This window comes from Synchiropus splendidus, chromosome 6 (genome assembly GCF_027744825.2).
Source record: "Synchiropus splendidus isolate RoL2022-P1 chromosome 6, RoL_Sspl_1.0, whole genome shotgun sequence".
NCBI lineage: Eukaryota > Metazoa > Chordata > Actinopteri > Syngnathiformes > Callionymidae > Synchiropus > Synchiropus splendidus.
The window spans coordinates 1,062,944-1,090,386 of NC_071339.1; the positions used below are offsets into that span (position 1 = coordinate 1,062,944).

General features: G+C 48.7%; 1 protein-coding gene across 3 annotated transcripts in view; it reads right to left on the bottom strand.

The window, feature by feature from the left end:
- klhdc8a (kelch domain containing 8A) overlaps positions 1-24,049 on the bottom strand; it is a 37,981-nt gene extending 13,932 nt beyond the window's left edge. The window contains exons 1-5 of one of the 3 annotated variants that reach the window (XM_053867533.1): positions 23,630-24,049; positions 5,576-5,938; positions 3,899-4,123; positions 2,152-2,269; positions 780-998 (exon numbers count right to left, since the gene is read on the bottom strand). In XM_053867533.1, the coding sequence (XP_053723508.1) occupies positions 780-998; positions 2,152-2,269; positions 3,899-4,123; positions 5,576-5,740 (727 nt within the window). In that variant the 5' untranslated portion in view covers positions 5,741-5,938; positions 23,630-24,049. Of the gene's footprint in view, positions 1-779; positions 999-2,104; positions 2,270-3,898; positions 4,124-5,575; positions 5,939-23,629 lie in introns of all 3 variants that reach the window. The other 2 variants (XM_053867532.1, XM_053867534.1) reach the window with 2 other exon arrangements.
- Positions 24,050-27,443: the final 3,394 nt, after the last annotated feature.

Here is a 27,443-nt window from a genome sequence, read left to right on the forward strand (position 1 = left end):
GTGAAGTTACAGGATGCAGAGATAAAGAAGGTGAGGGGTTTGAAGTACTGAGGCTCAACTGTCCAGGGCCATGGAGAGTGTGAGAGGGAGGTGAAGAAGCGGCTGCAGGCAGGATGGAATCATTGGAGAAAAGTGTCAGGTGTGATGTGTGACAAAAGGATGAGAGGGAAAGTGTCCAGAAGGCTGGTGAGGCCAGCAACGTTGTATGGTCTGGAAACAGTGGCACTGAGGAGAAGACAGGAGGCAGAGCTGGAGGTAGCAGAGATGAAGATGCTGAGCTTCTCTCTGGGAGTGAGAGCAGGATGATGAGAGGATCAGAGGGACAGCACATGTGCTCAGGTGTTTAGGAGACCAAGTCAGAGAGGCTGGATGGAGATGGTTTGGACATGGACAGAGGAGAGAGAGAGAGAGAGAGAGAGCCAGTACAGTGGTAGATGAAGATGTTGAGATGTTGGAACTGCCAGGCAGAAGGTGGAGAGGAAGGCCACATGATGGAGGTGGTGAAGGAGGACATGAGGTTTGAGAGAAGAGGAAGCAGAGGACAGGGGGAGATGGAGGAGGATGATCCGCTGTGGCCACCACTGAAGGGAGAAGCCCAGAGAGAAAGGAGATGAAAAAGAAAAAGAAGTGGTGATACAACTTATTATTTATGTAAGTGACTTCTGCAACAGTTATGGTTGGTAATAATAGTGAAGAGAAACCCATAACATGCCAAGCTGTCTGGGACCACACCACAGTTTGGTCAGGGAGGCTGAGGTCGGTGCGTCTGCTGCCGTTACCTTGGTTGGCGTCAAAAATGTTGACGTTCTTGGTGAACTTGGAGCTCTGGTGGCCCCCTCCCTGCCGGAGCCCCCCCAGCAGGCAGAGACGGCCGGACGGCTCCCATATCACTCCGGCGTACGAGCGCCTGCAGGACATCGAGGGCAGCGTGGTCCAGGAGCGCGTCTCGCTGTCGTACATCTCAAAGGCCTTCAGGGGGCGCTTGCACTGACGGCCTCCTGCGGGGTGACATGTTCCAACACTTCAAAAGTGATGAATGAACACAAGTATATTTACTTGAGCAAACTTTTTTTAAAGACTCTTGGTTTCTATCTGGTTTTGGCAACTTCCCTCAGGGTCGGTCCTTCATCCTCCACAGTCTTAAGGCTGTAGGCTTCAATGTATAAAAATTCAATAATGTTCAGGAAGACAAACATCTTTGGAAAATATGCTTAAAACCTGCTTCTTGACTTTGACGCTATGAGTGCCATGAGTTGTTGGCTTACGTGGACCACACACAACATGCTCCAATTATATGACTGCCACATTAGAAAAACTGTCACTGGCTGTCAAAGAAGTGCAGGTTTTCCGTCACCTGAATTTGAATGGATTCATCTCAGAGGCAAGTGAGCTGTGAGGGTCGCTGGGAAATGACTGGTAGATCAGCCCTTGAGTAGTTTGAACTCGAGCTGTCAGTACATTCAAACGTTTCATTTCAATTCATCGCACTGAGGCGGAGTTCGCTGGAGGTTAATGGCACATGAATCCCACATGTTGCATCTGTTCTGAATGGAGCTTAAAGGAAGCCGTTCTCAGCAGCATTTCATTTGTATTCAATAACCATATACATGTAAACAAACCAAAACCTTGTGAAATGACATCCAACCAGCAGCAGAACCAGGTGCAAGTCATGTTCTCTTGAGAACATTGGAAAACCTCGATGTCATGAATAACATTCTCAATAAAATAACTATAATAAAGAACGACTAAATATCTAAAAAGAAAACTTTCAGAAACAAACTCTAAAGAAGATAAGTGTAAATGAAAGTATCACCATAAAACGGATTAGTTCTAAAACCTGCTCCAACAGGTTTTTACTGTAGGGGGCGCCATCACTTTCATTTTCAAGGATTTTAAGGATGACATGTCAATTCAGTGACTCACTACTGCCACCACTCATGGATGAAACCAGTGCGTCTATCGTATGTATCTAAACTTCTAGCGGCCCTCTAGGGGGCGCTCATGGCCCCGGCCCTGTGGTTAATCAGTGGTGTGGACCAGGTTTCCCTCACAGTGGTTTGAGCGCCAAGTTCTCCATTATTTTATTTCATAACTTGGATCGTACCGGCAACATAGAGCTTGCTGTCCCACAGGTGAGAGTTGACGTCGTACCGCGGCGTCGGCATGGGCGGCAGCAGGGCCCACACATCCTTCCGTAGGTCGTACTGCTGGAGGATGTTCCGAGGGAGCAGGTCGCCACCCATGCCCCCCACGGCCAGCGCCCGGTTGTCTGCAGTCAGAGACGCACAGGTCAGGGACCAACTCTGAGCTTCGGTTCACGTGACGCACGAGGCCTTCAGGACACATCACGGGGCGGAAGAAGAGACGCACAAGCGCTGCAAGTCTGGCTCACTGCAGGGGAGGCGACGTGGGTGAGAGGCTTTGGGAAAATAAAATTCATCACCTGTCGGAAGAAGCACAGAGCTGCAGGGATGCAGAACCAGACTTCATCCGTTTGCAATGTATTTACCGACCAAAACTTTCTCAAACACTTTGTATTCATTCCCCGGTGAAGTAAAACTCATTACCTAAAGTTCATTGTCTGATACATTATCGGGGGACGTGTCGTCCGGCGTCGATAAATGTGTCATCATTCCGTCAATGAGGTGACGGACTATCCATTTAAAAATCCAATATTTCTTTTCATTTGGCTTCATCGACATCATGGTTGCTGCAGCGCTGCAGAGAGTGGAGGGAGGAAAGACGGGCGGTCCGGCCACATGGGAAGAGCAGGAGCGCAGACGCCGTTACAGGTGGGGAACGTTCAACGGTGGCCAATTGAAAAACAGGATTTTCGCTTCTAATCGACATGATGCAAAAATTTTTTTTAATACAAGATGTGCCCCGGATCAGGAGATCAACTCTGCAAGACTATTGAAAAAAATCCCCATTCTCAAAGTGCAGAGAAAGATCTGGCAACACAATCCTCCATTATCAGCGGCGACAGCACTGACTCCGTGGATCACAGAAATCACAGAGGAAATGTTTTTGACTTTCTGACCCTTGTCTCTCACGTCTCCTCTTTATTTGATCACGTCTTAGTCGTCCACGGTGCCAAGCATCAAGCGCGTCCGGTTCCGACCGTCGTCATGGCGACGCTTCAGCGCTAAGTGTGATCTCAACTCTGCACTCAGTGTTGAAGTTTCCGGTTCTTCTAAAGCTGTGTGTTCAACCCATCTGTGTTTCCATTAGCCGCCTGTTACATCACAGGGAATTCTGTCATGTTATATTCTCTTTCCTATAGCCCCCATTTACCACGAGTAGGAGTTTCTGTAACGATCATTGATCCTCCAGATCAATGAAGTAATTCGATCCTGATTCTGATGGACGGTGTCCAGTCAAGCGTCGAAGCTCTTTAGAAAGAAGGTCCAGCAATAAAGCTGAACTCCTGGGACGAACCCAAAGCTAAACAAACAAGATACTGGGGGAAAGGAATCTTGTGTCATCCAAAGCTTGTTTTCATCAACGCAGCAATTGCGGCCCAATTACGTCAAGGAGCGAAGCATGAGGAGGCTGTGCCCCGGAGACGCAGGACTGCTCGCTGCGGTGCTGTATATGAGGTCATACGGGGTCACACACCGCTCAGCTTTGCCCCTGAACACCAGGCTGACATTAGGGATGGAGACATCTTCTATCCATAAAGCTGCTGGCGAAACACCAGCTTGAGGATTTACACGTCAGGAACACCGTTCTGAAGGCCCTCCACTGGGGCAAAGAGGACACAGCAACACCAACTGTCATTCCAGGAGCCAAGAGGAAGGGCCCCATGTGGTGCGTCGGCATCAGCACCGTGAAACTTTGAATGAAACGACGTGACAAAGGAAAGATCAACACCAAAGTGAGAGCATGAATTCATCACCTCATCATCGGTACCTTTGACAGTGATGGACACGCCCATCAGCGCCTCCCTCAGAGCGCTCCTCTTCCTCCACCTGCCTTCCTCTGTGTTGTACATCTCCACCACCTTCGTGGGGCTCTGGTCCTCTGCCACACCGCCCACCACCAGGAGCTGCTTCCCCAGCACGGCCACGGCAGCCCCAGCGCGAGGGGTCGGCATGGGGGGCAAGGCGATCCAGCGGTCGCCCTTGGTCGGATCAAAGCAGCCGATGGATGAACATGACAATCGAAACGCAACACATGTCAGAACAACACAGCAGGTTCAGGCACAAGTGGCTCCAGCAGCTGCTTATCTGGAGGATTAACCATCAATGAAATCTACTTTATTATCAGCCGAGTTCATGGCGCTTATCTGCAGGACACAGAGGGAGAGAGATGATAATTGTTACCGCAACTTAAAAGGTCACCGACAGCCACTCAACCAATACATCCATCAGAAAGAAGAAATACTGAGGTTTCATCCTGTGTATGCAAAAATCAATACACGTGGGTCACAACATGGATGCACATGAGTGAGAGAAGTCGAGATTTGAGGGAAACGTATTGATCTTAGTGTCATTACAGATACCAGCCAATCTGTGTTTTATTCCCGGTACTACGATGAACTCAGTAGAATTTGGTTTCCATCTCCTACCATGAAATCCAGTGGGATTCTGACCAGGTTCTTATCAGTTGGTCAAACGCCGGTGCCATCTAGTGGTGTCACTGGAGGCAGCAAACACCGGTGCACTGTGCACTGCAGTGGAAGTAGCAGCAATATAAGCCAATCATGAGGAAGGAGAGCAGCTTCATGTGAACCACAAGCTTGTTTTGATTCCAACCACGTGGTTGTGGAAGGCACAACTGGGCCTATTGTGAGAGGATGAAGTGCCTGAACGGCTCAACACTGAACGCTGATGTCAAACTCTCTTCAGACAGAACATGTCATGCGTTTGGGTCAACGGTGGGACTGAATGGGTCCAGTGTTGACGCCTCCTCACCCATGTTTCTGTTTTTCTTGCTATCGTGGCTTGTTTACGCTGGAAAACCCTGGGCATGTGCAGTCGCTTTCCAAACCTGCAAACCTTCAGCCCAACACTTGTCCCTCATTCTTTCAACTGGCTTCAGCTGACACTTTTCATCTTCTGGTGAGAAGAACAGGCTTCCATGCTAACTGGCTCCATGAGAACATCATCACCATTTCTCCTCTCATCCTGAAGCTCAGGAGCTTTTTGACCTGATCCACCTCCAGTGACCTCACAAAGGCTCGGTTCTCGGACGCAGATTTACACCGATTTAGAGCTGTGATACAAGAGAACAAAGTCTGGAGACGATAGAGTTCATGCTGATTTCACACTGTTTATGCTTCAGTCCAGAGTGTGTGTCGGTGCCAGAACTGTGCAGACCAGATCATGAGGCATGTGAAGCACTTGAACCAAATGTCCATAGAACTTTGCCTGCCTCTTGATGACATGAAAAAGGGACCAGTATTTTAACCCCCCACTCTCAAAATAAATACATAAATAAGTTCATGAAAATTAAAAAATAAAAAATCACTCAAAGTATTTACTAGTTCCACGTGTTATACCAAACACTGATTGTAAACATGCGATATTCCCAGAACCGTCTTGAAATTCCTCACCGCCCGTCCTCAACCTACCTCTGGGGAGTAGAGATCCAGGGAGGCGCAGGGTCTCCCTGCCGCGTCGCATCCCCCCAGCATGTACATCTGCCCCCCCACCTCAGACAGGGTGTGGTAGACCCGTCCGCTTGACAGCCGAGCCAAACTCTGCCAGTGGAACTCATGGGCCGCCGGCGCCGCCATGCTGGCGGAGCGTCTTCCAGGAGCAGAGGAGGGGGCTGATCTGAGGAGGTAGCTGTGAGAGGACAAGCCCTCAGGGGACGAAGCGGTGCTCTATGGGACGGTAGAAGCTCGAGTCAGTGGCAGCGGTGCTGGATTAGTCAGAGGCCAGACTGAGCTCATCTCCCTGGAGGTGTGGGGGAGCGCGTCTTACACCGGGTCCTGGACAAGACAGAAGGTGAGAATGGATTCAGAGGTGCTATGTGCAGGGGAGCATTCAATTAAAACACAGCTGGAGGAGGAGAAGTGGCTCAGACGTGTGAACTGAGGACGTTGATACAGCTTCATTCCATCCTCTGCACGTTCATTCAAGTGAAGGATGAAAGATGGAGAGACAAACAATAACAGCATCTATTGACAAGCTGATAACGCAGACCTCGTTGGTTGTTTCTCCATCACATTTGCTTTTGAAATGAATTGAATAAATTGCAGATAAACTTCAACAAGAAGCGGTGCACTGCAATATCATGCCAATGAATATTGTGGCATGAGTTTCATAATGGAACGCTCCAGAAGTTGAGCTTTAAAATGACACATTTTGGAAAAGCCTCAACTCAAGTTGCTATCATTATTTCAGTGCAGCAGAGATGCAGAATTCCCACGTCCCTGAAGGCATCACTCTGTGAGCTGCAAGCCAGTTCTTCAACAAAGCAACTGAAGCGATTTCTGCTGCAACTGTCTGTGCTGGACCCAGTGCTCAGCATTTCTAGAAACACAGCCCTCTCTATCCACCATCTCCAGCCTGGTGGAACGATCGTGTCCTGTCTTCAGTTCGGGCTCCGACTTGGACTCGCTCTCGGCCCCTCAGAGTCTTGGTCCTAAGTCAGTTTCGGCACAGTCTTGGTCCTGATTTGCTCTCGGGTCGACGACAACACGGCAGTTGTTTTGGTCTATGTAGCAAATTCCAACCTGATATTTTGGTTTAGGATGATGAAATCACCGCGTCACTCCCTGAATAAAATCAGCAGCAGGGGAACGCAGTATCTTTTTATGCTCAGCTTTGCTTCTCTATCATCCTTGTTTTTTCCAATTGTTTTTGGATCTGTCCCTCAGGAGCGCTCTTTCCTGCATGTAACCCACTTCCCTGCCTCCAACGAGGTAAGTGGGTGGAAGTTTTGTCATTGACATGGGAGCACTCAACTAGACCTTGGTAAACAGGGGATCGCTGGGGTCAATGACGGGAGAAACTGGACCAGTACAGTAGAACGGCGTCGCCTGTGTCTGCGGTGCCTGTCGCCACTCTTCTGTCCTGTGACGCGGTTCTCTAGCAGACGCTTGACTGTCACACCTCTGACAAGCTCGTCCAGGGGAAGTCCAACAGAGTGAGGACTTTGAGAGAGATTGCCATGGCAACGGTAGGTGGGACTGAGGGGGATTCACAGCTTTAACATTCTTCTTCCTCTTTGGGCTTCTCCCCTCACGGTGACCATCTTCCTCCATCTCTGCTTCCTCTTCTCTCAAACCTAATGTCGTCGTCCTCCTCCTCCTCCTCCTCCTCCTCCTCTTTGGCCTTCCTTCTGCCTGGCAGTTCCAACATCTCAACATCTCCATCTACCATTGTAATGTCTCTCTCTCTCCTCTGTCCATGTCCAAACCATCTCCATCCAGCCTCTCTGACTTGGTCTGCTAAACACCTGAGCACATGTGCTGTCCCTCTGATCCTATCATCATCCTGCTCTCACTCCCAGAGAGAAGCTCAGCATCTTCATCTCTGCTACCTCCAGCTCTGCCTCCTGTCTTCTCCTCAGTGCCACTGTTTCCAGACCATACAACGTTGCTGGCCTCACCAGCCTTTTGGACACTTTCCCTTTCATCCTTTTGTCACACATCACACCTGACACTTTTCTCCTCTTCCTCACACTCTCCATGGCCCTGGACAGTTGAGCCTCAGTACTTCAAACCCCTCACCTTCTTTATCTCTGCATCCTGTAACTTCACCTGTCCACTTGGCTCCATCTCATTCACACTCATGGCTTCTGTCGTACTGCGGCCGACCTTCATTCCTCTCCTTTCTAAGGCAAAGCTCCACCTCTCTAGCTGATCTTCCACTGGCTCCCTGCTCTCACCACAGATCCCCATGTCATCAGCAAACATCATGGTCCAAGGGGCTCTTGTCAAACCTCAACCTGTCCATCACCATGGCAAAGAGGAAGGGGCTCAGAGCCGAGCCTGCTGGAGCCGACGTTCACAGGAGAACCAGGGCACCAATAGAAATGTTCTCATCAGAGCTGACCCCGGTGGGCGGGCGGGCGCGCGCTTGTTAGCGCCTCGCTGTCGGTCCGGCGCAAAGATCGCATTAATTGCAATCTGTATCTGATTTGGTTCATCACTTGTTTTCCCCCCTTTTTCTAATTGAAGTGCTTGAACAGCTTGAGCTCCACAGTGAGGCCTCACATCATCTACAATCAGCAGGCCTCCAACTGCAAACTTTTAATGAGCCAGCGCTTCCGTGGCGCAGGGAGCCTCTCGCAACAACGTAAAGCTTGATTTATTCACGGCGCCGTCGTGAAGTGATTGTTGATTTCATATCGCCGCATCACAGAGTGGCATCACTGCGACTCCACTTTGAAAGACAATTAACCTAATTTATGAAAAACAGACGGAGGAAGCCAACATCTGCTGCTTTAAGAGCCAAATGAAAAATACAGCCTTGATAGAGACAACAGTTTCACACCGAGGTGACAGATGCAGGAGTTTCTGTGGCTCATTTGGAAAACAGGAGGGTCAAGACCAATGCACCGAGCAATGGAGGGACAAGAGAAGCCGTCTGAAGACGGAGAAGTGTTGAGCCGCAGGACGACCCGACAGGTTTCTGACAGGGGTGTTGCGCAAATCGGCCTCTCTCTGCTAATAAAGCCTTGGCAAATCATTGTCTCTCCGTGTTTGCTGAGGGGACGTTTCCGCCGCAGAGCGTGTCTCACCAGGTGGGGCCGTTGCTGTCACCTCATTGTTAAAGCGGTTATTTCAACCATGATGATGCGGGATTCCTTTGTTTTTCCTCACGTTCCATTGATCCATGCAACTCATGTCAAGTCACCAAATGATCCATCGGGAAGAGAAGCGCAACACATTCACATGTCAAACCCAATACTTTCAGTCAATGCAGCGGCATTAGAACGTGGAAGATAAGAACGTGCTGACGTATGGCAGTCTTGATCACATCCTACAGTCAACACTGCACTTCATGTAGTCGCTGGTTGATGCCTTGAGAATGTGCTGTTGAGTCAAGGACATTTGTTCCTTATCGGGAAGTAAGGACAACGTCCAGTAGAATACCTTACCAGTTTTTTTCCAGTAGGCTATTTTCCAGTTGCTGTTGAAGTTGTTTCAATTGCTGCAGCCAAAAAAATACCAGAGGTGGCCTCAGATTTAAAAAAAAAAAAAAAGAAATAGAAAGTGGTGTCATTTATGGTTCTGGAACAACATGACGAGAAATAAGGAGCTTTGTAAATGAGCTTCGAAAAAACTAGTGATAGTTTTTACCCTATGATGCTATTTATGATCCTGTTCCGTGTTTCTGGACTGACAGGGCTGTTTATTTCCGGAGCACCTCACAAGGGCGAAGCCTGATGGAGGTCTGGATGGGGGCGGAGTCTGAGAGGTACAGGTGTGTGTGAGCGGCTCATTCCAACAGTAGCTGCTGCTCTGTTGATGTAGAGGCTCAGAAACAGCCTGGAGAGAGATGGAGCTGCAGGTCGGCCATGTTGGTTTATAGTGTTCGTATAGTCACTTCCCTCTATTCTACAGTTCCATCATGGGGATTTGGACGTTTAGGATCCTTCACGTCCGAGTCGCCACCCTTGGTGCCAAGATTTGTGGGACAATGTGGGTGTTTGGTGTCGCACGTGACTTCAACAAAGGGAGGGAATATGGTGCTGCACATGCTGAGGAGAGGGGCGGGGCCAAAGGAGACTGGAATGAGTGGTGGAGTTGAAGGGAATGTCGCGGTGATTGGACAAAATTCTTGCACCGCGCAGAGCTCCCTGGGATTGGTTGGAATAGTCACCGCCATAGGCGTGATCACAACGTCACCATCCGCTGGAGAGACTGAAGAATCTCAGCTCTCACCAAAAGGAAGAAGGAATTATGAAGTCTTCTGAAGAAACAAAGAGTAACTTGCAGCAGAAAGCCAGCATGGGGCAAGAAGGAAAATCCAGCAGAGAGGCAGCATGGGGCAGGAAGAAATTGCACAGCGGAGACAAGAGCTCAAGAAAATTTAGGTCAGGAGAGGAGAATTAAAACACTTATTATGGAGGCTGTTCTGAAAACTAATGTTCTCTGGTGGATTGTGCGGAATTGTTTTAGACGCCGTCAGATGTGTGGGCTGTAACTTCTCAGCACAAGGAGAGACAAACATGCAGACTGCAGGAGGAGAATGACCGCAGATGTGAGGGACAGCCAGGTGCTGAGATCTGAGGTGGGGAGGCAGGAGGAAGTGTCACTGGAGCAAGGAGTGGCAGATGTTCGGCAGAATATTCTGGAGAATCGCATGCAGCCACACAATGTGGCAAATGGACGGGACAGAGGTACAGACGAGGGCCACGGCCACACGGAGACCTCGAGCACGCTGACCACCAGTGGACGCCCACAGCCAATCTCCTCTGGGGGCAGAGGTGTGCAGGCTGTTCTGCAGGATCAAACATCTCCAGTTTGTGCTGTGGAAAGTCACACTTTGAACTTCCCTGACTGGGTGTTAGGTCCTGCAGATAAGAGCCGCTACGATCCGTAGCAAGCTGCCTGAGAGGCGCCAGCACAGGTGACAGCGTGACGGCAGACGCGTCAGATTTTGCCCTTCTTTCCTCATTTTGAACACCACACTCTGGTGCCAGACCACACGTTTGTGGAGCGTCTGTCAGCAGCTTTGATGCTGCTTAGGATGGAACATCACACTTCCACTTGGTTTGCATGCAGCTTCTCAGGCTGTTACCACAGCAACGGATGGAGATAGTAACAAGAAGCGCGAGAGGTTCTGAAGCAATTCAGCACGACTCGAGCGCGTCGCGAGTCGAGTGACAGCAGAACATGTGCTATTGATACAGTCACAGGCTTCTCTGTGCACCTCACATCAGTCAGAGGGTGGGGACTGCTCTCGGTCCAGTGTAACTTCAAACCAGAGCATCATCATGATGAGGGACTCGCTACGTCACAGAGAGCAGAACCACAACCTTCGACACACGTCCATTGCTCTTTCACTGTAAAAACCTCAGTTCAGACGCAAGTTAGTTGTTGATGTGCATTTTTCACTTTTATTTCAATACATTTTTCACACCTCCAGATCTTCATCGGGTGCATGTTCACAGGTTTTTCACCTGGACTTCAAGTATTTCCTTCACCTGGACAAGGGTCCATTTTTGACTCTTATAGTTTGAATGTTTGCACTTTTCCTTCGTTTCAGATTATGGGCGATAGACAAAATAAATCACAATAAATCCATGTTCATGTGTTGGACACAACAGTCTCTCAGACCCTCAGGTGTCTCACACAGAGCACTGGTTCCACTGGAACCCAGCAGATGATGAAATGAGTTCCGTTTACCTCCACGTCGATCACCACCACGAGCCGATAAATCAGTGATGAAAGTAGCACAGCCTTCCATCCGACTGCAGCTTGAAATACTGCCTTCATTTTTAACCTGCACTCAGCTTTGAACTCATCAAAACTGCGCCAGAACCCTCTCATCCTTCTTTCGAGTCGGTCTTGCATGTTGAAATTGGATTTGAACAGAAGCTTCAGTAGCTTCCTCCATCCATTCATCTTCATCCCACCAAGCATTTTCTGATGCTTTGGCAACAGATCAAATCCAGCGGCTCACTTTGTTCAGACTGTTACAACCATGGTCCTCCTGCATAAAATGATTTTTGACTTGTTTTGGTTGCCCTTCTGGCCCTGGTGATCATGTGACACACAGGTGTACGGTCCGCCACACGCTCACATTTGCCACCCTCTGAGGATCAAACCCCAGAAGTCCACTGGATGGAAATAATCCCATTGGGATCATATCCGCTCTCAGAGTGGAAGCAAGGCTGGACTGAGGCTCACCCAAACCTCCTCGCCTCATGTAGGAGCGGGCGAGGGAAAAGGTGTGTGTGGCCGCGGGAGCTCTAACCGTCTTTCACACCGGCCTGGTTTCCACCATTTCTAAATTCATCCAGCGCTTCCGCCTCACTGGGCTGATAAAATCCGCTCAGCCTCGCTTCAGCTAATCTGTATCCAGGAAAAAGTGAGTCTCCAGCGACTGCTGGGTTGGTACCCGTCCTTCAAACGTGGAGAAAACAGACGTCAGCCACAGCAGGGGACCTTTACCACCACAGACCAGCGAGTCAAGCTCCATGTCCTTTTATGCAGAGGAAGGAAGCCGTTTCTTCATTTTATGATCCATTTATTATGACCATTTTTTCCCATTGAAAATGAATGGGAAGAGGAGTCACCACTTCTGAAATTTGACTGTATTTCAACGGCTCACAGCTCCCCCAAACTTTGGCCGCACTCGTCCTCTGTCGCCCTAAAAAAGATCAGAGCCAAGTTGTATCATTTGCCCACAAATCGTTCTCAAAAAACCTGAGATTTGGCAAAAATCGAGAAGTTATCAAGCTGGTAAGAGTGGGAGCAGAGCAGAGGTTGTGTTGGAGCTTCTAAACTGCGATCATGGCCAAACAGTGCAGCGCAGAAACACGGAAATCTCCAGTGTTGTAGTCACACTTGTCCTCTGGTAAAATGTGCTCAGAATTACTGTAGCACTTTCTGAATTTGCATCGCAGAAGCGCGGCAATAGCGGTTACTTGTTTCCAACTGGCCATCCTGCTCAAACCGTAGACACATGACATTTGGCTCATTTCGAGAGAAAGCCTCAGGATTCTCACGGTGTGCCGTCTTTTGAGCAAGAGACGCCGTTCAAAGCTTCAAACATAGCTGCAGACTTCCACTGACAGCATGTGCATGGCTGTCGCACACGGTGTTTCAAGTGCAAAAAACACACTAAATAAATAAATGTAGATACTGAATGAAAACTGATGCTAACATAAGTCCATCCTGTTTATGACGTTGGTTGTTTAGTTCCGGAGCTCCTCATGAGGGCGGAGCCTGACAGAGGTCTGGATGGGGGCGGAGTCTGAGAGGTACAGGTGTGTGTGAGCGGCTCATTCCAACAGTAGCTGCTGCTCTGTTGATGTAGAGGCTCAGAAACAGCCTGGAGAGAGATGGAGCTGGAGGTTGGCCATGTTGGTTTATAGTGTTGGGCTGACGCTGCACTTCTGACTTCCCTCTATTCTACAGTTCCATCATGGGGATTTGGACGTTTAGGATTCAGGATCCGTCACGTCCGAGTCGCCACACTTGGTGCCAAGATTTGTGGGACAATGTGAGGGTTTGGCCTCGCACGTGACTTCAACAAGGAGGGAGGGAATATGGTGCCGCGCATGCTGCGGAGAGGGGCGGGGCCAAAGGAGGCTCAAGTGGGTGGTGGAATATTTAAACAAGAGCAGAGGTCCTTCATTAACAGGGTAGTTTGGATAGTTTTCTAAGGTTGTCCACGATGGACTAAACTGCAGTCTACCGTGCCAAAAAGACAAGGCCGTTCTCATCTGAACTCCTACAGCTGCACCAGAGTCGGTGTCTGCGCTCGAACAGGTGAATTATTTCAGTTGTAGCAGCAGGCAACAGGTCTTTCCCTTCTGCCTCAGCCCAACACAATAGCTGCTTCATGACATTTACACAGCTCGTAACAAGAGTTCTTCTCTGCAGTGTGAACATAAAGTACATTTCACAGTGAACGCGCTGAGCCTTCCTGGCCGTCACGTCCCCGGCTCAGCTTCGCTCAGCCAACCGAATCTGCACCTCAGTGCCGAGGGTCCCTGCAGACATCCTGCTGCCCAGATTAGATGTAGCCGCGAGTCACCTGGATACTCGGCGCCGACCCTTCCAGACAGGATTAGGAGAAGATGCCGACAGCAGAGAAGACTCTGAGCTGTGGAGATTTGCTCTGCCAACAATTTGCTCTGAGCCCAAACCTGCCCTCGTGATCAATAGGCCAGAAGAAGAGAGAGAGAGAGAGAGAGAGAGAGAGAGAGAGAGAGAGAGAGCCTCTCGTCCTCGGAGGGCAACAAGGAACGCTCCGCAGATTCATGGTTTCCCCACGCATCAGCACATCTACTGTCATTAATCACCCTCTGCGAGGAGATTCTACAGTGGGAAGTAACAATGCTGAGCTAATGTTGCTGCAACAATGGTGCAGGCAAATGACCTGCTTCTCTCTCAGAGCCTTGGTTGGAGTCATGGCTGCTTGAGGATGGACCCAGGTGCGAGTCATTGCAGGCCTACAGAAGGCACGGAGACGAGGTTAAATGAAAGAATTTAATCACGATGAATACAGACAGACGAACAATAACATGGAACGGAAGTCGCCGGAACCAGAACACAAACTACACGTAGGGACTGGGGAAGAATCTGGAACAAAGGAGAGGCGAATCAGAATCAAGCCTATAAAACCAGGAGAACACAAACACGCTCAGAGATAAGCTTGCGAGGTCCGATTAACTTACAGCGCTACGTGGAGGAGAAAACTCACGAGGAAAACTACTTTCATCGATGAATGAAAAGAGAGACAACCAAGCACTCACACACGGGAAGATTATATGAAAGGAAGAGAGAGAAACAGAAAGAGATAGTGGAAGAACGAGAACTAAGGAGGTGGCTGAAAAGGAAATCAAGCGCACACAGAATTTAGAATAATCAGAAACACCAGCGGAGCCAGGGTCGGGACAGTATTACCGTGAGGACACAACAACCATCAGGCAGCACAGACTGGGACCCAAGTGTTTGAATCAGTGAAGGCTTGATCATCAGACGAGCTCCAGCTGCGCTGCCATGAAGCTGAAGGGAAACAAGGAAAAGGAAAGGACACACGAAATAACAAAATAAAAGCACAGGAGAAACAGAACATGACAGTTTGCTTGCCACGGCGCCGCAGCTGCCTGGCTGTCATTTCCATATTCCACAGGAGAGGAGTGTGGCCAGCGCTCCAGTCCAGCTGTTCCCGTGTCTCCGTTGGTGAAGATGAAAAACTGCGCTGCCAGCCAAAGCTGCAGGTCCTGGAAAGAGCGAGCTGAAACTAAATCACTTGGGGCTGAACGTTGGCAGCGGCACTCGCGGAGCAGTTGGCCACGCTCTTGTCTGTCATCTGAAACAAACAACTCAAACCCCACAGTCCCCGTGTGGCCCAAAACGGAAGCGTGAGCAGGACGCAGGGAAATCTGGGAGTAAATGCCTGCAGTAGAGGAATCAGACTTCCGTTTCAGGATCTTTGTTTACAACAATTGATGCTGAGCTTCACCAACTCTGGTATCTCTCTCTCTCTCAGTGGACACAACAGTGAGTCGATGAAGCCCAGCGTCTACATGCAGCATGGAGGGAATCTGACCATTGAGCACCGTCACCTTGACAACAATAGGTGGCACTGTCACCTCCTGAACTGTTGAGCAAGAGCCTGCTAACAGCCGGAGGCGCTCACCAGCAAGGAAGCAGCAACTGGCTGACTTGTTTAGCGAAACAGAGTCAACAGAGCAGAGTGATCATTCAGTGACGTCACCATCGTTGATAGAATATTAAGCCCACACAGTTGAACCGACCAGGCGTCAGCTGAATATCTGTCTTTATAGCCATCTGTCTATTTGGGTTCACTGATCGCAGACACACGCTCACATCAGTTAGGGACCATCAACAAATTCTAAAGCCTCAAAGTCTGAGTGACATCTTCAATAAGGCCATGGAAAACAAGCATTTTAGGAGAGAGAGAACTGTGACAAGGTTTCTCTTGAAACCGTTTGATGATGGAACTCAGGAGTGGAGTTTGTCTCCAACACCATGGTTTGTTGACGTCTCAATAGAAGAGTGAAGTCTGCAGTGCAGAGATGAGCAACTCAATGTTTCAGGTCTCTGGTAGAAGCCGCTGGTGTCTGACAGGCTGCTCTGCCAGCTTTATTTAGGGCTTCAATGGAGCCGTCTGTCTGTCTGTCTGCTGTGTCTCTTGAACTATGGAGCAGTCTGGACACAGTTCCTAGATGCTGCTGAAGAAATTGTCATGATTCTGCTTTTATTTTGGTCATTTGACTGCCGTTTGGCTTCCTCCCTCCTGTCTTCCTGTTCCTGTGGCACACAGCTGGAGCCAATCAACCCCTAATCTTCCAAGTTTAAAAACACCGGCCAGATCAACTCCTGTGCTCCAACTGTTAATCTGATGCGCTTGTGCTTCTCTGCTGTTGTACGTTTATCTGTTGTTTAAGTTATCTTCTGTTCAGCTATTTCTAAACCCTGAGTGTTCTGACTCTTTGTTTTCACTCCCTTTGTTCTCCCTGCTCCGCGTGGCTTCTTGGTTTTCTCTCTGCATCTGTTACTCCCCACTCCTGCGTTTCTTTTGACGACCACGATAGTTGACTTTGTTTTATTGTTCATTGTGTGTTTGCTCTCCTGTTACAGACTCTTCTTGCATTCTTTCTCTTGGTTCGGTGATGCCTTTTGTTGTATATTTTTGTATCTTGTTAAATAATTATTGACTAGCTCTATCTTGAACAGAAATATTAGAAGTCGTGAAGAAATGATCATGGAGTCCGAGTCTATTCTCCAGGTCATGATCCAAACTGTCAGTCCTTTGTCTTGTGTGGTGAAAAACCTTGTCACAATTCTCTCTCCTAAAATGCTTGTTTTCCATGGCCTTATTGAAGATGTCACTCATACTCCAGCTCATCAAATAAACAGGGATCCAGTGTCCAGGTTCCCTGGATCACTTTCAAACTACCATGGTGAAGCAAAGTCCACCACACTCTCCACAACTGTCACACGCCGCGGAGCTGGAGAGCGCGGCGCCGTCACCGTCTCCTCATGTTCACGTGTGCAGGTCCAATGCAGCCAGTGATCCGCAGGTTTATCCACTTTATGGTGAGATGCAGAATTGTCACATGGCGGTTGAGTCTGGCGGGATATGGTGGACCATCACTTATGGCCCGTCCCTAAGGCCACTGAGCTAATGTTGCCAAAATCAAAAGGCCTTTTCACCATGCTGCTGTTAAAGGATTTCAGATCTCAAGCTCCTGCGTCGCCACACGACCAACCGACCGTATGTCTCCAGCGTACACACACCGACATTTGTTCTGGTCTGCACAGGACTGTAGTTTCCATTGGAAACACTGGGAGCCACAAAGCATCTCATCAGAATGTTTAGCATGTTTCCTTGCCGGCGGCGAGACAGAAATAGAGTCAGGCACTTCAGCAAACACTAATGCATATGAAAATGCAAAGGGGGAAGCATGCGTGGTCATGGCAGGGCTCCACAGGGACATGCACGCCATGTCACTCTTGGATTCAGGCCACAGCGGTGCTGCTCGCCGTTCCATAGGGGGAGTGAAACCAGAGTGAGCTGATCTGCTGTGGCAGGGATGAAGCCTGGAGAAGAGGGAGCAAGGCCAAGTTAGCGGTGGAGGATATTGCATAGGAGCTAATGAAGGAATGGAAGCTTAATGGGCTTCTGGGAGAGAATGGAGAGTCGAGCTACAGGCTTAGATCTAGCAGAGGCTCAATTACTGATGGGAGTTGGGGACACTATAATCCCTGTGGCCTTATAAGTAATTACAAGACCATAGAGGGAGAGTGAGTCGTGGTGGCATTGAAATGGAAGTAAGATCTACTGGAGCTCGTGCTGAGTGTCTTCGTATGACACTGGTGGGTTTAAAGCACACGGGCTTTAAACTATTAAATAAACGAGGGGAAAAAAAAGCTTCGAAACTTAAAGCGTCTCTGCAAACAAAACAAAGCCTCAAGAAGCGCTGGACCATCTGTCACCGCTCCAACTCCTCCATCCGCGTGATCAGCTGCAGCCGACGGCAGTGACGCGGCCAGCGGAGTCGGACTTCACAGTGGGGAACCGTTTCCCAACCATGGAATCTGACCATGTTGGACCGCCTCTGAATAGGAACCGGTTTCCAACGCCCCTCCCCAGTGTCGGATTCATCCATCCATTCTGGTGCAACACTTGACGGATGTTTAGAAGTCGTTTGATGGAAGAGTCAATGAATATAAAAGCCAATGTTACGACTCCAGACCGCTTCTTTCATTTCACCCCACCATGCGAGAATTGCCATGATATTCAACAGCCCACCAGCACTGACTCCCGTTGCTGTTGAAGGACATCCTGAATCAGTTGGCGAGTGCCAGCTGATCCCTGCAACTTCTCAGCCCTCTGACCCTGCCACTGCACAGGAAGGCCATTCATCTTTCCCACAGCATATTTGCTGACAGTGACACTGACTCATTAAGTTACAGATACAGCAGGAACTCATTTGAATACATTTGAAATTCATTGGCTTTTTTTTTTTTTTACCGAGTTGAGCCCTGAAGCACACAAACAATTCAACTGGTGTCTGGATGTACAGGAAATGGATATGAATGCATAGAAGCAAGAGCTGTCAGGCGTCAATCACGGCGTGACACTGCTGGCAGTTTCATGCTGGAGATGTCAGTCGCCGTGTCAGAGGCAGATGGGAATCCCTACAGAGGCCGAGCGGGACCTCGGCTCCCAGCTCTCCTTTCTACACCAGACAAAACGGGCACAGCCGAGCTTCACTTCCACCAGGCAATGATGCTAATATCAATGGCCCAAGCCCAAAACCCACACAACTGCTTGGGAGCTTGGGAAGGGACACTTCATTATAAAGCAAGAAACGAATCATATAATAAAGTCTTAGCTCTACATTAGGGATGCTCCGATCATGATCAGCGTGATGGGTGAATGCCAATCGCTACTTGTCATTGCTGACCACAACGACCGATGAGCAGCCTTTCTCAGGTGTCGTTTACTCAGACAGAATCAACTGGATCCATCACTGTTTGAGTCAGGTGCAGCGTTCGTCAGCATGAAACTGTTAAAGGGCCATGAAAGTGTTTCTGTTAAATGTTTCTCTTAAACGGAGAGCACTGCATTAAAAGTGTGTGTAGGTAAGTCTCTTGAGATTCACCTGTGACGTCTACCACCGAACTACATGTTTTTCATTTGGGTCCTTTTGACCGTAGTTGCTGCATTCTGCAAAGTTTCTCTTTTTTGCCTCCTTGAAGAGGTTTTTAAAAATGTCTGAATTAAAATGATTTAATGGTTCATGTCCACATTCATCATTTTGACTACAAATTTACTGTCGATCCATGTGATGGGTATCAACAGCAAAAATCCTGTATATAGCATCCGTACTATAGATATGAACATCATCTGTTTGACTTGTAGAATCGTCAGTCCTGGTAGTTACAAGAGTTTTGAGCCGAATAACAATGAAATCAATGAACCTTAGAGCTGCAATGCATTTCTTCTCGAATAAGAACTAAATGTTTTCTCCTCCATAACCTCTGTCACTCAGGTCGAGGGGCCGGGGGCCACAGTTTGGATCTGACTGCCAGACAGTCAGTAGCTCAGTAGAGCAACACAGTGTGGGTGGACTTTATTCACCAAGTTCACACTGCAGTAAGACAGCAGGCTCAAGTTGTCTACAGTCATGTCAGACAAAGCCCCTCACAGTTAAGTTAAGGAAGCCACACACATCAGAGACCCTCACGTGGTGATAAAAACTTTGCTCCCCACTGACCCACAGTCATGTCTTCTAAGCCAGAAATCTTGCGAGTTAAAATGAGGTGGGAACCTCACAAACGCAAACAAAACTCGCAACATGAAGGTGCAACAGGTGATGGAGGTTTCGCAAAAAACTCGGTACTGAATGGCGCCCGGACCTGTGAAGAGACTGACAGGGTGCTTGTTTCTGTGTTGGATCACACCTTGAATGGCTCCGTTCCACGTCACGGTTCAGGTCGGGAACGATCGGCTCTCTCCCTCCGTCCCACATGAAGATTTTTGGCCACAAATGTTGAAGGTGACAGAAACTGCCCGATTATAGTGTGGGCCCCCTTCACATCCTGCCAGTCGAAAGATGACATCATGGTTCATAACGCGGTTTCATTTTCAAAAACAGCTGATCCCACCACCCCTCGAACAAAGAGTTCATTACAATGGGTAGCTGCGCAACACTCAGAGCCCCAAAATGTTCCTTGACATAAAACGCAGTAAATAATTTATGCCAAGTGGCTTGTGTGTTTAAAAAAAAAATGTGCAAATGATGCACCGACTTTCTTGCTACGACTGAGCTGCTCCACATAACTGTGGCCTGCAGCTATACACAGACAACTATGGCACAGTGAAATGCAGAGAATAGATTTGGGATTTTATCACTGTGCGCTTTCTAATTTCAAACATTATCATAGCAATTTCAGTCTCGTGTGGAGGCAGTCCAGAATTTCCTCTGGCTGTTTTCCGTGATTGAAGTCAGACGCTGGATGGGTGTTAATTCTTCCCGGAATTGGGAGAAAATGGGTTACGTTTGGATGGTATTCGAAATATATTGCCTGTTAGAATAATAAATAAACCATATTAGGGGACGTGTTCAGTCCACAAGGGAAGACGTTTCAGGTGACATGTTGAGGTGAGATCTGAAGGACCAAACCCTCAAGTTAGAAAACTGGATATTTGGTGAGGGCACGTTTATGGAAGAGAAATGGAAAGGTCTCAGACATGTATTTTGCGGGGAAGGAAGAAGGAGCCAGAGGAGAAGGTCAGTGGTGACAATGGAGAAAAGAGGTTCTCTGGGGTCACGTTGTTCCTCGACCCCATTATCTTCAGTCCAGTCAGCAGATCACCGAGGTTGGTCACTACAACATGGCTGCGCAGCTCCGGGAACAGAAGGGAAGTGGGAGGAGTTGGTCAGGTGTGATGAGGCTCGGTCTTCTGGTGATCAACCCGTGGGAGTGTTTGACTGGGCTGCAGAGGATCATGGGATGTCATGGAAGTGACGGAGCTTGTTAGAGTGACGGCACCTCACATGCTATGGTAATATGAATAGCGGCCGAACTGGATGGCTAAACTGGTGTGAAGTCAGCGAAAGTGCTGTCAGACGTGACGGTTTCTCCACCTCTGATGTCAGATTCGGTAGCCACCAAAGAGCCAGATCGGACTTGTGAGCCATTGGTTCCCGACCCCTGCTGCAGAAGCTTCATGATACATGTGTCATCGCTCTGAGAATGTGACTCGGAAATACGTGTTCAGGGTTTAAAACGATCTGTCCGAGGGTGTTGGAGCAGAGAGTGCCACAGTTTTGCAAGGCCTCATAAGCCCATGACTACCTTCTAGGTGAAGTGCGCACACACTCTCACAGCATCATCACCGCCTCTCCAAATACACGCTCCAAAAACAAAGAAGTGCAAATACAAATATCATCTGTATCCTGCCTTGACTGGAGCTGCTCAACCAAAAGCACGGTAGAAGTTTCCAACTGTGGACTTTCCGAGCAGACGAGAGTGACAATTGGCCCTCAGGGGACCAGAGGGACGAGGAATAAATGCCATTCTTCTCCTGCAGCACTGTGCTGTGGCAGCACACGCACCAAACGTCGACAGCACGACGTGGCGAATATTGACTGAGTGACCTTTCAGCAAACGGCCTGGATGGTCTTTATATTCACTGTCATGACTGTCAGGAGGATCCTAACAAAGAATCCATCATCATCAATCATCGTTCCTCTCTGTGTCGCCCTAGAAAACCCTCCTGACAAACGATGATGAGATGTCATAATATTCACTCTGGATCAGAACCATCGCCCACTGCTCTTGCAATAGCATAATGCATCATTCCGTTAAGGTCACAGTCTAATTCACGTTCACGGAAAACTTGCACAAGAACTAACTCCTCACTCCCTCCAGCAGATGGCGATGTTGCGATAGTAAATTGGAACGCAATTCCAACTCATCTCTTCTGCAAGGTGCTGCGGTTATGTTCAACAGCCGGGACTTTCCCGCCAATTCCACCCAACGCTTGAGCCTCCTTTGGCCCCACACGGCATGTGCGCCACCATATTCCCTCCCTCCTTGTTGAAGTCACGTGTGACGCCAAACGCTCACTTTGTCCCACAAATCTTGGCACCAAGGGTGGCGACTCGGACGTGAAGGATCCTGAACCCTAAACGTCCAAATCCCCATGATGGAACTGTAGAATAGAGGGAAGTGACTAGTGCAGCGTCAGCCCAACACTATAAACCAACATGGCCGCCCTCCAGCTCCATCTCTCTCCAGGCTGTTTCTGAGCCTCTACATCCCTCACCACCCTGTGGGACACATCAGCAGCTACTGTTTGAGCCTGACTTATTTTAGCACCAGTTTTTATTTAGCATCTGCATTTGTTTATCGGGCAAATAAAGCATATTTGGTAACTGGCACTAGTTTCTCACAAGCTCTTTTGCAAAGCTCCTTATTTCCCATCATGTTGTTCCAGAACCATAAATGATCTCCACTTTCACCGCATTAAAAAGAGAAAATGCCGCAAAAATCAAAGTCCAGAAATCCTGCAGGGACAGACTGGTGTGGTTCCACCACTGATATTGCTCAAAGGTTGAGTTGTGAAACATGAACTCAGAGTCGGCCACATTGTTGTCCTCGGTTTCGTCTTCGGTGGTATGGCTGACGAAAAGAGGAGTAGAATGTAACTTGGAACTACATCATGATTATTAATGTGACGGTGACGCATCATGATCAATCTAAATCATAAAGTTGCACTACTATTAAGAGCTTAAAGTAACGGGTCAGTATTCAGTCAGACTGGCATAAACTCAAAAGTGTCAACCTATTTATAAACAAGGTTTATTCTTCTTAAACTGTCTCCACTCTGCTGCTTATCTTCCCGACACGTTGCCACACACAGCAGACCCAGTGAAATTGGTAAAAAGAAAGTAATTCATTGCAGACAAGTGATGCAAGACCATGTGAGCTCGTGAGTGTTGCATAGCAACCGTCACGATTGGTGGCTGGTAGCAAAGATAGCGTAGCTGCATTCAAATGTATATCGGCCAAGCGTTTCAGTTTTGCTGCTTTGCTTCTGTGAGAGCTCAGTTTTCTTTTATTTCCCTGCAAAAAATGATTCAAGCAATTCAATCCATGTTCTGCGTGAAGAATGTAAAACAAATTCAGACATGTTTTGTGAATGTAGCCACAAGAGCCAGCTGGGTACATTGTATTACTAACCGTACGAGATCACGGTTTAATACGTCACAAGTCTGATTCCTGCCACGGACGTCTGCAGGAACTGCAAGTGGGTCAGTTGAGCAGGTATTTGGTGACGAGTTCATCGCTTCATTCCAGAAAAGCAAACCAACTGACTGTTGCAAACCACAACCGATCGGCTTGAGACTTGGACCTGGGGATGTTGTTGGTGAGTGAAGGTTGTGTTTGACCTTCGACTCGGTGACCCGGATTAAAAGTCACTCCTAACTTTAGAGTCTTGAACCTTTCACGGTCATGAACAGAAACGGGCCACACCAACAGCGTGTTTTGTTTTAGGGGGGGGGGACAGAAACTTGGCATTATTGCAGTAGGTTGGAAGGTTAAAGGGGACTCTGTTTGGTAACACTTTAGACTGGGGAACACACATTATTACGTAACTATTACTGAGCTAACTAGGCGCTCATTAACGTAAATGATGGTGTTGTTCAGGCTGAACATTCGGAGACCATTCCAGGGTCAAATCGAGTTTAAAGTCTACTCACTTTATCATGGTTCATTCCTGGCTGATATGAACAAGAGGTTTGTTTGTGGCAGTAACTTCCCTCATCGGAACATGTTTACACACACGGAGCTCATGGGAATCATTTCAACGCGTTAGCTGGTCGTTAGCTGAAGTTGGCGCCGAAATCTTCCGAACTTTTGCGACGTGTTACGGTAACGGACGTGGCCGTGACTTGGGTCGCGCGCGGCTGTCGTGATCCCCGCGCGTCTCGAGCCACTTACTTTGCCGTCGTCAGTCCGTCTGCCGCCGCCTCCGCTCGTGCGCCGCGATGGCTTCGGAAGCAGAAGAGGCGTCCAGGCGCTGCAGGAGCCGGAGCCGTCTCCCCGCTCAGCGCTGCTGCCGCCGCCGCCGCCGCTGCTGCTGCTGCACCGGCGGAGTCACGCGCCGGAGCTCCGCCTGGTGTCTCGGCACTATGTGGGTCACAGATGAAGAGTGGATCTCTGCAGCTCCGACTGTTGGCGAGCGACACAGCTCCGTCTCTGTGTTAAACTACATGGTCTACCTTCACACTACACACTGGATCATGTCTGATGTTTCTGAGGGGCGTTTAAAGAAACAACGTTCATTGTTACATAAGAGCTGCTTCATGATAGATGGATTATACGACCTGATACTGAATTACAGAACCACAGAATCCATGTTGTTCTGCTGGCCTCATCGGATCGACCTTCAGCATGCGCTGGGGCGGTTTGCAGCCGTGTGTGAAGCGGCTGGGATGAGGATCAGCACCTCCAAGTCTGAGGCCATGGTTCTCGACCGGAATAAGGTGGTTTGCTCTCTCCGGGTCGGTGGAGAGTTCTTGCCCCAAGTGGTGGAGTTTAAGTATCTTGGGGTCTTGTTCTCGCGTGAGGGAAAAGGGGAGCGTGAGATTGATAGAGGGGTTGGTGCAGCGGCAGCAGTGATGCGGTCGCTGTATCGGAGCGTCGTGGTGAAGAGGGAGCTGAGTCACAAGACGAAGCTCTGGATTTACCGATGGATCTACGTTCCCACCCTCAACTATGGTCACCAGCTTTGGGTCATGACCGAAAGGCTGAGATCGCGGATACAAGCGGCTGAGATGAGTTTCCTCCGCAGGGTGGCTGGACACACCCTTAGAGACAGGGTGAGGAGTTGGGTCATCTGGGAGGAGCTCGGGGTGGAGCCGCTGCTCCTCCACATCCAGAGGACTCCCTGGGGGAGGTGTTCCGGGAATGTCCTACCGGGAGGAGACCCCGGGGAAGACCCAGGACTGGCTGGAGAGATGATGTCTCCACTCTGGCCTGGGAACACCTCGGGATCCCCCGGGAGGAGCTGGAGGAGGTTTGAGTGGATCAGGAAGTTTGGGCTTCCTTGCTCCGAATGCTGCCTGCCTGTGACCCGACCCCGGATAAGAGGCAGAAGAAGGTGGAGAATACGGAATTACATGACAATTATCAAAATAAACCCCTGCCGACTGCAGTGGTCAGCTCCTGTTTGAATATTAGACATGTCTCACTGTGTGTAAGTTTTGTAGAAGTACCTTTGGATATATTCATATAGCTCTGCATGCAGCGCACTGATTGCATTTCTTTAATATGTTTTTCATCACGCATCGGAGACGTGCAGCCTTTACACCCTGAACCTCGGCGCCTCCGTTATTTCCCAGTGGAGCAGCGTCTCTGACTGCAAGCTCCCGGCGATATCGCCGACACAGCACACTGGCTTATTAGCCTTGGAGGATTGCATGGTCCGAGTCAGTCATATTGAGGAAGTGATGAATCCCCTTTGTACCAGCTAGAAACACGTCTGGAGCAGTAGCACTACCTTTAACCAGCCTAAAGGACCGAGGTCACCAGCAGTTCCAAGGGCCAAATTCTCCTATTGGCAAGAAACCAGACTGACGTTGGTGTTGTTGGCGCCTGATGTCCGGCGTGGAGTCGGCTGCTGGAATCGATGTTGAAACTGTGGTTTGAACAATGGGCCAGTACAGGTCCGTTTGCTGGATCCAAATCCCAAAATAAACCACCACACTCGCAGGTGGGTGGCCTGGAGAAAGCTACGCTGCAGTCTAGACCGGGGGCTCGGAACCTTGCTGACCTCGGGCCCCACCTTTCCCAGAACAAATGGACCTGTGAGGCCATTCAATAGAACTGATTCATGACTCCTGATTTCATCTGTGATCAACAACCATATTGAATCTACTCACACGTGAACAAAGCAAAACCGTGTGAAATGACATGAAACCATGGGATCAGCGCAAAGATATTTGTTATGGAAAAGTCCAACCAGCAGCAGAAGCAGGTGCAGGTCATGTTCATCACATTTACTGAAGAAACAATGGAAAAAAACACTTGATGCAAACTGTTGAGAAAATTGGGAAAAAAAAAAGAATAAAATTCTGAATGAAAATATAATAAAACTATGTCTAAATATCACGAAGTAACAATGTATTTTATTTAAACTCCAAAGAAGATAAGTAAAGTGTAAATAGTAAAAGTATCACCATAGAATTAATTTTCAAAACTGCTCCAACTGTTTCCTGTAGGGGGCGCCACCACTTCCTTCATCACTGTTTCTTTCCAAGAACTTCTCCATAGTTGGTGACTGTCACAGATGTGCAGCTGTCAAGTCAGTTCACTGACTCACTACTGCCACCACACGTGGTTCGAACTGAGCCTCTCACGGCCCAGAGGTGGGAAACAAAACATTTTTTAGTGGCCCAATCATGGGCTCCGGCCCTGTGGCTAAGAATCACTGGTCTAGAGGTCTGTGATACTAGTGAGAACCAAACCCTCGTGGTCAATATGACGCGTCTTCACAGAAAATCGCACAGTTAACATATTGTACAATGTTTCTATCCATGGAGCTAAAAATAAATAAGTAAATAATATAATAATCTATGACAAAATGAAGAGAAAAAAGTACCACATTTGGTGCCTGAAAAATGACTTGCAACATTGTTTTTGCCTTGATGATGTCATCATCAAGCAAAGCACGACGATGATGGGTGTCGGCCTGAAAACAGGCTCTGATCTTCTCCTTCCACTGAGTGAAATATTCAAACTTCCAGTGGATGAATCGGTAATGACGCACATCAAATATGACTTCAAGGAAAGTGGAAGCATTTGTTTGTCGGAGGAGACTGTGATTGTGAAGCTGACGCTCTCTGCTTTGTGATGGTTGGATTCCTCTCATATCGAACCCTAATTCGATGCACATAAATCCACACTGTGATGTTGGCCTCACTCAGGATCCAGCTGGAGCAACTGCAGCTCCCCGAAACCCAGGCCTCCCCCACAGTAGCCGCGTCTTAATAATGTTGTTTTGTGCAGCCTGTGGCCCAGAAAGACTGGCTGTGAAGATGAGTACCCTCTCGCTGTCAGCAGGGCTGTCGGCCTCCAGAGACCTAGCCTGCTTACAGCGCCATCATTCTCCCTCCTCTGCTTCTGGACAAGCACAGAAACACTCTCTGTTCTTCTTCTCACCACGTGTCTCTGGAGGAACATCTGTACTCTGACACTTGGTAAAGATGTTTTTCTAGGGCAAACCAAGGCGAGAGCATTCCCCCGGAAGCCTCTCGCCACTGCACTTTTCCCCTTTGTTCAAGTCCGGAGTGGGAAGCAGAGACAACAAGAGCTGCGGTTGACCACAATTATGACCACCACATAATTGGCTTGTCGTCGTGTCACTCTCCGTCACTGATGTTTCTGCCTCTGTGGGAGTCTGGTCTCTGACGGAGGATCCGCGCTCACATCTGGAATTCACCTGCTGCTCAGACTGTCAGCACATTTTGCCGAGCAAAACTAGCTTCTGAAAAGCCTTGACAAAGTCCAAGGTTCTGTCCATTTTTCCATGGAACTGGGACGTGAGGTTTGGTCTGTGGAGTCAAGCGGTTGCATTGATCAAGCAAAAGAGTCTTTTACAAAAGAGCACACAAAGGTTTTCAACTTTTAATGGTGTAAATATGCCCCATTTCGTTGTTTGCAACAATCAATATGCAATTTTGGAGTATCAGGGAAGCGCAAGTTAATCTAGCGTGAACAATGTGATCGATCAAACCTGAAAGCAATTTTGAGA